This window comes from Bombus impatiens, unplaced genomic scaffold (assembly GCF_000188095.3).
Source record: "Bombus impatiens unplaced genomic scaffold, BIMP_2.2 scf_1843, whole genome shotgun sequence".
Lineage (NCBI taxonomy): Eukaryota > Metazoa > Arthropoda > Insecta > Hymenoptera > Apidae > Bombus > Bombus impatiens.
The window spans coordinates 10,958-22,003 of NT_178262.1; the positions used below are offsets into that span (position 1 = coordinate 10,958).

The following is an 11,046-nucleotide window of genomic DNA, read 5'->3' on the forward strand; positions in this document are numbered from 1 at the left end:
GATTTTAGGATGGAGTAGTAGGGGTGAGGTAGGATCTTTTTAAGCTTGTATAGTAGCCCTTCATGCCATACTTTGTCGAATGCCTGTTGGATGTCTAGGAAAACCGCTGAGCAATATTTTTTCTTTTCGAGTGTTTGGTTGATCGTATGGGTTATGCTGTGGATTTGCTCTACTGTTGAATGTTGTTTTCGGAAGCCGAATTAGTGATCTGGGAGTGTTTTCAAGTTCTCTAGGAGTGAAAGGAGTCGATTCGTGAGCATCTTCTCGAATAGTTTGGACAGGGTAGGTAAAAGACTGAGATTGGGCGATAGGAGCTGGTTTCGTATATCGGTTTACCGGGTTTAGGGATGAGGGTAATCAATAAGATTTTCCAGGCCTTAGGATAGTGTTCAAGGCGAAGGATAGCATTAAAAATCGATGTGATGAGTGCTATCCCTTTTATGGGAAGTTCCTTGATTGCTTTATTGCCTATTAGGTCGTGCCCTGCTGCTTTCTTGGGGTTTAGGCGACTGATTGTTTCTATAGTCTTTGCAGAAGTGAAGGGTTCAATAGGAGGGGACATTTGGAAGGGGGTGTGCAAGTATTCAGGAACGTCCGCGGCAGATTTGGGGGAATGGGGTTTGAATACTTAAGACAAGTATTTAGCAAACAGGTCGGTTTTTTCTATAGGGCTTCGCGCCCATCCACCTTGCGGACGGCGGATTGGTGGGATTATTTGTGGGGCGCGTGTGAGTTTCCTGGAGGCCTTCCATAGTGAGTAGTTGAAGTCGACTGTGGGGGATAAGCTGGCGAGGTATTTTTCGAAACAGTCGTTTTTATAATTTTTTATAGTTTTGGATAGCTTTCTAGTTGCGTTGTTTAGTTTGCGTTTGTCATCCGGTGTTTGTTGATAGACGTCTTTGTCGGTGTGGAGAGGCGGATGACGTTTATTATGCTCGTGTTTAAGTATTCCGTGGCTGCTTCGATTTCTTCCTTAATTTTTAGTGAGGTTACGGCTGAAGTTGAGTGAGTAAAGACTTCTCTAAAGAGCTGCCAGTTGGTGTGTTGTTTGTGGATGGAGCCATTTGGTGTATTCTCGATGATTGCTGAACTGACTGTTGCTATCACGGGCGAATGATCAGAGGAGAGATCAGCCGAGGAGTTGATCAGAGGAGAGATCAGCCGAGAAGGTCGGGTAATTTGTTGGTGTCAGTGGGCCTGTGTGTGGGTTTGTATGTTGTGAGGTAGTTGAGGTTGTTGTTTATTATGCTGTTTAAGAGGTTTTTGCCTCTTGCTGTAACCATTCTGCTGCCCCATTGGGTGTGCTTGGCGTTATAGTCTCCTCCAGCTATGAATCTATTGCCCAGGGTGTCCAGGAAGTTATCAAAATCTTCTTTGGCGATGGAGTGTCTGGGAGAGCAGTATACTGTTGAAGTGGTGATTGTACAATGACAGTCTTCTATTGCTACGTTTGTTGCTTGGAGTTAGTTTTTCTGGAATGATGGAAGTTCGTAGTGCTTAATACTTGTTTTGATTATTATTCCGGTGCCACCGTGGGCCTTTCCGCTGGGTATGGGGGTTGGGTATGGTAGAATTTGTAACCATTTATTTTCAGGTAGTTTTTGTCAATGAAGTGGGTTTCTGATACGAGCATTACGTCGATTTGCTGGTGTTTTAAGAAGAGTTCTAGTTCAAGGTTGTGTTGCGCTAGACCGTTGGTGTTCCAAGGAGCTATGCGCCTTGGTTTTATTTTGCGTCGGGGCGTATTAATTTTTCCATGATGAGTGTTAGTAGCGATAGCAAATTATTTATTTGCTCCGATTGTTTCTCTATTAGCTTTTCAAGCCTAGAGGAGTTGTCTGTGTTAGGTGGGTTGTGGACACTATTTTGGGGAAGATTCCTTTGGCTGTTCGGGTTATTTTCGATGCCTTGTACCGCTTGGGCATGGGAGGTTGAGGTGGTGAAGAATTTGGTATGACTGGGTGTTTGGCTGGTTGAGGGGGTTGGGGTAATCGTGAATTTCGGCGGGCTTGGGCTGGGTGTTTGGTTGGTTACCTCTTTGGCTGTGAGTTTAGGGTACCTGTTCGTATATAGAGTTTTATAGGCTGAGCAGCCTTTATAGTTGGCAGGATGGTCACCTTGACAGTGGATGCATTTCGCTGGGGTTTCCGGTGATTTGGCGAACTGGTCAGTGGAGTGAGTGCCTGCTCATTTAACGCAGCGGAAAGTATGGTTGCAGTATTTCTGCGTATGACCGTACCTTTGGCACCTTTTGCATTGCACTATTTCTTTTTTCACAAGCGGTGGTTCAAACTTTACTATCGCGTTCATTAGGCGACTGATGTTGTAGATTTCCTTATTGTTAGGCTTTTGTTTTATATCTATGAAAAATAAGGATAACGGGTCTTTCGAGACTCTATGCCTTATATTACTTACGTTGATGACTTCGTGGCCGAGTTTTGAGAGTTCGTATTTGAGTTCGTCTATGTCTGCTGAGTGGTGGATGTTGCGTAGGACCACTCGGAAAGGTCTTTCTTGTTTGAGTTGGTACGTGTGAAAGTTGGCGTTCAATGTCTTAAGCAGTTTGATGATTTTTCTGTATGCGTCGGGGGTTGTCGGCAGTATTTTTACTTTATTGTAGCTTATCTTAAGGCTATAATCCTCCTTGGAGATATCTCTCTGTAGGGACTTGATCATTGTCTGTATGTAGATGACGTTATTCACAAATATTGGTGGGGGAGGGGGGATTCTCTGTGATTGTTGGTTTGGCGGCGGGTCTGCGATTTCCATGGCGTCGTTAGTGGATTGCAGTACGGCGAACCTGTTGTGGGTGTTTATTTGTATCGTTGATTGTTCGTTCCGGGTGTCGATCGTGTATGGTTTTGCTGTTTCTATTTTCCGTTTCTTGGTAGTATTAGCGTCGTTGGTGCGGAGAGTTCTGCTACACTTCTGCCACGGGGGAGGTAGCGCGGGGTAGTTGGCGATTGCTGGGCCATCATCGAGCTAGTTAATTAAAAATGAATAACTAGTCGTGAGGCCATAAGGCTACTATTCGGGTTGGGGTTAGGTGCGTGGGATTTTCTTCTCCCTAAAGGGTAGGAAACACTTGGCTGTGTTCACTTTCGACGGTTGGGCGACACGTGTTGTTTTCGGACTACGCTGGGCACTAGAGACACGTCTGCACGCTTCGGCACTCCACAGCGAACTGAATTGGGTAGAATGATGGCAAATCGTTTAATTACAACTGTAGATTTTAATTACAATGTTTTTATGGATTTTCCCGAGGTTTCAGAGGGAAGGCACTTCCTCTTATCTCCGACATATATGATGTTACATCTTGTACCACAGTACTAAATCTGCGAAAAAGTACAGAATTTCAAGTGTTTTATTTTCGTGGCTCGACATCGGACATCTAGAGTACTTAAGTGATTATGTATGTTATGTTAATGACGAAAACACGTTTAAATAATCGTTCATCATGGCGGAACTTTAAATGTTTCATCGAATTGTCTTATACTTTATCGACAAGGGTATGAGATATATTGGCAGATCTTGTCTAAATCCAGTTTCACTTTCGATAATGATCTTATAATTGTGTACAATTTCTCTGAAATATACCACAGTCGAGACAACCTTCATAACGATTATTGCACCTCATCGTCAAGACCGCCTAGCACATTAAAGAAATGAAAGTATACCACCTTGAATCCATTTGGTATTGTTACAAGGTTACAAGGAATAAAAAGTACGAGTTTTCGTGAGTATCTCATTTCGTTAATTGGCCGAACAAGACGTGCAATGGACAAGTTTCGTTTGTATCTTTTGTTACAATTATGCGTGCTGACGGCGCCTCAAAAGACGATTTTAGACTCGCCAATAAATTTGCACTATTATCGGCAATTTCGTAACTGGCTTCTCCAAAGTATCGGTATGTGTTTACTTAATGTGATTATTGTGTATAGTGACCATTTCCTACGATATATAAAAAGGAATGATGTGTAATTCTCAACCAATGTATTTTTAAAACGGCGCAAAAGAAAAAATGCGTTCTTTTAGAAAAAGTGTACACAATACTTGTTATACAGATATACAATGTGCAGAAAGTTTATATCCCGTTTAGGGCCGAGTTGCACCACGGAAAACGATCGATGATACTTGATGTTACCAGAAATTTCTTAGCGCGAGAAAATTAAATGTTTCAATATTGTTTAAGGATGCAGTGGTAAAAGTGTATATTACTTATTTATTAATACTCCGTTATCGATTATGAAGATTTGATCATCATGTGTAATAAATTTATTTTTAATGCTTTAAAATACCTTTAAACACCATACTCTACAATACTATAAGTTCATTCATTATTCATTTCCATTTATTTGGCACTTATGATGTTCTTTGAAATTTTTCTCGGTGTATATTGTACATGAATCATCCAATATCAATGGCATCCAATATCGTATGCGTCGATTACTTTGTGCATAATGCCATCTAAGGGAAAACGTACGATACTAATTGTCGAAATGAAACGAGAGATACTCTGAAACTATAAAATAGGAAAGTGACGTGGAAGGTGGAAAAATATTTTTCTAACATTGAAGATACTTTCGCTCTGAAGCATTGACGGTACTAAAAAAGAGACATTTATAGGTGGTTTAAGTCACAAATAAAATGTAATTCAACGCAGTTTAATATATTAAACAACATAGTTTAATATATTGAACAACATCGCGCCATTTAGTGGGAAAAGTGTTATTGGACTCATAAGTAATTAACACACTGTTACGTTTATGGCAATATCTTACCCTTCGCTGTTTTAATCTTGGAATTAATATTATTCTTTTTACAATATCTACTAGGAAAGATGGATATTAATCCAGATATTGAAAATCACGTTATATTTATCATATAATATGGATATTAAATAAAAGAAATTTTCCAAAGAATATGATGTCCAAAGTTTCAAAATCATTAATTCCAAATGAAACGATGTACTTTTATCACTATTGTAAAAAAAGTCATGTGTAATATGTTTCCTTTTGGGTGACTCTTTCAAAAAGCAATTTATATGGAAGGTAATCCATGTACCGATCAAATTGTTCGCGACATAATCCAATTTATAAGAAACTGTATTTACAGATAGTTTCCTAGTTCTAGACGAAATTATATTAATAGCCAAATAGGAGTTCTCGTGATTTTTGCATTAATGAAAATAGATTTGATTCCATGTTCGTATAAGTGAAATCACAAAATGAACTTCATCCAGATCGTAATGACTAAATCGTATAACCTAATGAAACGTATTTTCTAGGAGCAAATAATCACGATGTGAGACCAGTCTCACAATCAGCGCGAAATGAAAGCAAACTTCAAGTACAGGTTCCATCGGACGTTCCATTTCCTTGCAACGTTACAGGTAGTTAAAATTTTATTTATTATTGTTGAAAAATTTTTATCCATTATTATGAAAAATCGAAATCATCCTTAGATATTACTTTTTCGTATTTACTTTTCTAAAATCATTGTTTAATTTCAATTACAGTTAGACGTATTTTGCCTTGGAAATTTAAATTAATTAAACCATTATCGCCATATTTTTAAGTTGTCATTACATTTAAACAAATAGATTCATTATCGTAGCTTGGTACAATTGTTAGGATTCGTTGCTATCGGTCGGTACAATTTCAGGAACTGAGTATCTTAAATCTTTATAATAACCCTTTTAGGTGGCAGGTCTTCCAATGTTCCCGAGTCGGTTCATCGTTTGAGACCAGGTGACATAGATGTTATTGCCGCGATGGGCGATTCTTTGACAGCCGGTAATGGAATTTTTGCAACTAATTTATTGGAAATGCTCGTCGAAAATAGAGGTGCGTCAGCTAGCATTGGTGGCGAAGGAACTTGGCGAACATACTTGACGCTTCCCAATATTTTTAAAGTACGTTACTTAAATTCTTTATTCAAAAATTGATCACGTACATAAATTATATAATCATTAATATATTTATTACTTTGTATGATTTATTAATCATAAAAGAGAATAGCGCTTTCATAGTCGGCTCTTTTTATAATTAGGAATTTAACCCCAAATTATTGGGCTATGCACTTGGAGATTCTCTGACTACTCAATCAGCTTCGCAGTTAAACGTCGCTGAGATCGCTGCAATATCCAGAGATATGCCATTTATGGCCAAACATCTAGTCAATAAAATGAGAAATGATCCGAGGATAGATATAAAGAGATATTGGAAGGTTCGTATTTTAGGTAAAATAATGAGATGATAACATGAAATTGATATTAGCGTTCTGTAATATATATTAACACTGAATTTCACAATTACTTCGCCTGCTTGTGATTTCTTTCAAATCCATAATATTAGCAACATTATTGCTAGTAGTGTTGTGGTAGAAACTACTATGTTTATTATATGAAAATGTGTCGAAATATTTTTATAGATATATGAAAATTATACATAGTTTTCATATATTCGTTGTGGAATAAAGAAACAGATACGTATTTCATTTAAGTTTTATTGAAATAATTTTAAAAGTTAAGGATATTTGTTTTATGTTAGGGGATTTTCGAGTTACCAGTGAAAATCAAAAGTGTTTAGAGCAAATATCAAATTGGGCAGAAAGCTTTTTCAGTTAGTTTAATTTTTTATTTCATTGTTCAAATAATAAAGTCCCTGTTTCTATGTTTTATAGTTGATCTCCTTATTCTTCGGGCACAATGATTTTTGTAGCAATATATGTGGACTTCCTTCTCCGTGGTCTGTTTTGGATAATCACAAAACTGATTTAATTAATACTCTTACGATATTAAGAGATAATTTACCCAGGACTTTTGTCACTATTCATATAATGCCTCACTTAAAGGAACTCGTTGCTACGTGTCAAGGAAGAAAGTCTTTGAAATGCTATATAACCACTACCATTGAATGTTCATGTTTGTTCGCTTTGCAATTCAGAAATCAAAGACAGGAGTATTTTAAAATAATGGAGAGGTTCGTATAATTCAGAGAATTGTCAAAGGTTTTTGGATATCTCACGCTTAAACGAGTCGCTTGCCAAGATTTTATGTTACACAATATTTATTTCATATTGCAACATTTACAATATTATTATTAGATAATTGTAATTAATTTTATTGCAAAAAGTTATTACAAAATGACACAAGTTGACTGCCATTAAACTTATTCGATGGCAAAATCTCATGTTAAAATTATCTTCAACAACTGGTTGCTTTCAGTTTTCTACTTTAATTTAAATTGGTTGATTTTGATGAACATTAAATCAATGTGCATACATATTTTTATTATTTTAGCTTTGTACTTAGGATATTAGTTAAATTTTATGAAGATAAAAGTTAAATTTATCTTAAATTTCGCAAAATTCGAACACGAAGAATTTTTCAGCGATCTACATTTCGAAATAAACTATTTGACTCGTTATTAGTGGCATGATATACAGTGAAACATATCGTGTATTTAGGAGAACCTCATCTAGTCATTAGAGGAAGGTTTTCTTAATGATAATATTCTCATTTGTAATTTGACAGTCTGTGTGCATTACTTATTTCTGAAAGTTATTTTGTTGTATTTCTCCAGTTTTTATACTTGTTGGTTGACTCAAATAACACTGCCCTATCACCTTATGGTTATTCGAACCAGTTCCTCGTTTTTGATATTTTCCCTTGCTAGACCTAAATTATACGTGAAAAACTAATTTTATCTGAACAATACACATGTGTGTGTATAACAAGTTTGATTATTCTGTACAAAGTTCAAGACCTGAGATGTTGTGAATGTCAACAGCTTAGATGACTCGAATAAATGAACGTCGATATATTTCTCTGATAGATTTTAGATATCGACATCGACCCTATGATGCATATGAAGAATATGCAGATACAATCTTGCTCAAATTTTTTAGGTGGCAAGAATTGGAAGAAGAAATCGCCAATTATCCAGAATTTCATAGAAATGACTTCACTGTTGTAATTTTACCAACACTTAAACACGCGAAGATACCGCTTGCCAAGGATGGATTCGCCGATTTATCGTATTTTTCTGTTGATTGCTTTCACCTAAGCCAAAAATCTAACGCAATATGTAAGTATAATGGAGAAGCTTGTGTAATACCATGACTTTTACATTAATAATCAAGTGAAAATTGTTTCATGTATATCAAGTGGCAAATAATCTGTGGAACAATTTGTTAGAACCAGTTGGCAACAAATCTTCTGTTTGGACCCCATTATATGAAAGATTTTTGTGTCCTACATCGGAAAGACCATTCTTGATGACACGTGAAAACTCGCACAATTTTTTCTAAATTGAAGACGCGTCTGTGATTTGATTTCGAGATTGAAATTGTGGGCATTAAAATTTAGTATAGTAGAATCAAAGTGCCCTTTTTATCCACAATCCAATTTTATTAATATATCATATACTTAATTATAACTAATAATTATTTCTTAATTTGATAAAGTATATCTGTTCAGATATCTCTGTTATTGCATATGATCTCATCCCGAACTTTATGTATTTCACATTTGTAATCGCAGCTGCCTTTTTTACTTTATATCTCACACTAATCTTTATCAGCGCTTTTATGAGACGTCTATGCTAAGTACATTCATATATGATTTCATGGTTTTAGAAAGAAATGTTACGAAATATAGGTTTGGTTGATATTTAATTGATTCACACAGATTCAATTATGGCTTTCTATATTTCACCACCATATACAACCGTCTGAATGCAACGGATACACTTAGATAATTAACACGTGGTCGACTCCTAAGACAAAAGAGCGTTGTTAGAAGTCGTACCAACTTAGCTCGTAGGAACTAGCGATCATACCAACTTAACGTTTCTCAACAAGAAAGGAGTGTAGAGTCGACGAATTTTTAATTTTCGAACGATAAATGACTGGGAATGCTTGAGAGATATTCAATGGTATTTTCAGTTATTTATTTGTCTTCCGTTTTCTATTCTGTCATCGTTGCTTGTTTGTTTCGTTCCTCTTCATTACTATCACGATAAAGTTAAAAATTAGTTACGAAATTATTATTCAGCGAAGTAAAAATTGTTCAGATTTACAGAAAAATAAATTTCCTCAGGAGTTAGCCATATTATTAATAATACATATTATTAATAATTATAAATAATACAAATCATACTATTCCATTTTGTATTGTTGAAAATAATATCGCAAATGAAAAAGTTCGTACAACTATTCTAATAGTATTTCCAAATACAACAACTATGTGTAAAATAGTTTATGCTATATAAATTTATGTTTCCAATTATTATTATTACTTCTGCTAATATTATTATTTATTATCACGTAAAGGGACGAACAAAAGTTAAAAGAAAATTCGAGTTTCTCTAATTTAATTAGTGTTCTACCATGGATTAGGCTACTTTACTTTAAAACGTCATCATCTCTTTTTCAGTTGTGGTTGGATGTATTAAGAAAAATTGTTACTAATCCTTTATAAAAACACGAAGTGAAACAACAACAGTAATTGTTCTTCCACAAATACTTCATTTAGTTTATTGCTTACTTTATTGCTTATTTCGAATAAAATTTCAAAACATTTTACTTTCTACTACTATTTTTCAGTTTTCTACCGCCAGACGAGAGTACTTCGTGTACTAGTAGAAAATAATAGGTTATCTAGAAGACAAATTATATTAATAAAATGAAAGAAGTAGTAGAGTCAAATGGCTATTCTTTAACATCTAGGAAGGACACGCGTGTAACTAGCTTACACAATCCAATCAATCTGGATTTTTCATAAAAATATTAAGAAGCCAAAATTGGCGTTTTGTTTATATATTGAGGAACACAGTAGGAGCTTCACTTTGTTCGACCATTATATTGAAATGACACAAATGCCATTATCACACACCGGTATAGTGTGTCAAACATATGACTTTAACAAGATGGAACGTTTCTACTGTAATAAAAATCGTTAAAAACGATTCCTTCGTCCTTAAGTTCTTCGTCTAATTGACGAAAGCACAAACGTATCAGAAACTAAAAATTTATATATTTTATTAAGATATGTATTTACACGAAAGCAAATACAAAAATAATTATCAGATCTGATTCAGGTTAAGAACAGTACATCAGAAAATTTATACAAGTACGTAGCTGGCATTTACGTGGATAACACAAACTAGAGAGACAGGATTTTAATTAATTAATTTTCACTTACTGCGATATAATACGGAAGGTGCTTTCTTCCCATGTATTTGCCACTGCATGCGTTTAATTGTATATCATGTGTGCGAATCTTTTCCGATAAGTGTTGAGCAGTTTCTACATATAATTTGTAACTATTTTACAAGAAAGCACGCAGAATTTTGTGACAGCAGCGCGCTAGAGGGTGCTTCAACCGTATGCAACAAGCTGGTTATCTTAGTCAGAGTTCGTCAAAAGATTTTTGGAACAGTGAAAAAGTACTATTCAGTGTGTTTGCAGATACAGCTATGAAAAAAATGTGTGCTATTGCCAATATCATATTTGATTCTCCTAGTTGTAAAATTATACGACAATTATAAAAATTATAAAATAAAATATAAAAAATTATAGAAAATTATAAAATAAAATATAAAAAATTATAGAAAATTATAAAATAAAATATAAAAAAAATATAAAAAATTATAGAAAAAAATTATAAAATAAAATATAAAAAATTATAGAAAATTATAAAATAAAATATAAAAAATTATAGAAATATAAGAAAAAGATTGTAAAATTCGAGGCAATAATTGTTTTTGCTCATAATCGTAAGCTGTCGCATCGCGTTCGTTTTCATATCATCAGTAGTCAATCAATGTTCCCAAAGTATCGATGATTCTAGTTGTGTCTCCCCGCTGGTTTTCTCAGTGTTCGATCGTCCAAAGGCTTAGCAGTAATCCTAACCTGAATTGTCAAGGCAATTGTCACGACCGGCATACTTCAAATCCGACGGACTGCCGATAGAGATAAAGATGTGGCGGCACTCGGCGGCAATGTATATCGCTAAAGTGCCTAATGAACCATCAACATCCG

The 11,046-nt window shown here is 35.1% G+C and overlaps 1 protein-coding gene across 1 annotated transcript; it reads left to right on the forward strand.

The window, feature by feature from the left end:
- The first annotated feature begins 3,777 nt into the window (after positions 1-3,777).
- LOC100748505 (phospholipase B1, membrane-associated-like) lies at positions 3,778-9,093 on the forward strand. The gene is made up of 8 exons (XM_012392867.3): positions 3,778-3,907; positions 5,288-5,392; positions 5,703-5,914; positions 6,052-6,228; positions 6,685-6,983; positions 7,912-8,090; positions 8,171-8,648; positions 8,870-9,093. The coding sequence occupies exons 1-7, from the start codon at positions 3,778-3,780 to the stop codon at positions 8,311-8,313; spliced, it is 1,245 nt and encodes a 414-aa protein (XP_012248290.1). The 3' UTR covers positions 8,314-8,648; positions 8,870-9,093.
- The last annotated feature ends 1,953 nt before the right edge of the window (positions 9,094-11,046 follow it).

Bases quoted from the DNA above. Each gene is read 5' to 3' on its own strand.
- LOC100748505 (XM_012392867.3), top strand. From the start codon at position 3,778: ATGGACAAGTTTCGTTTGTATCTTTTGTTACAATTATGCGTGCTGACG. The intron at 3,908-5,287 runs GTATGTGTTTAC...CGTATTTTCTAG, and splicing joins CTGGCTTCTCCAAAGTATCG to GAGCAAATAATCACGATGTG. The intron at 5,915-6,051 runs GTACGTTACTTA...TTTTATAATTAG, and splicing joins CGCTTCCCAATATTTTTAAA to GAATTTAACCCCAAATTATT.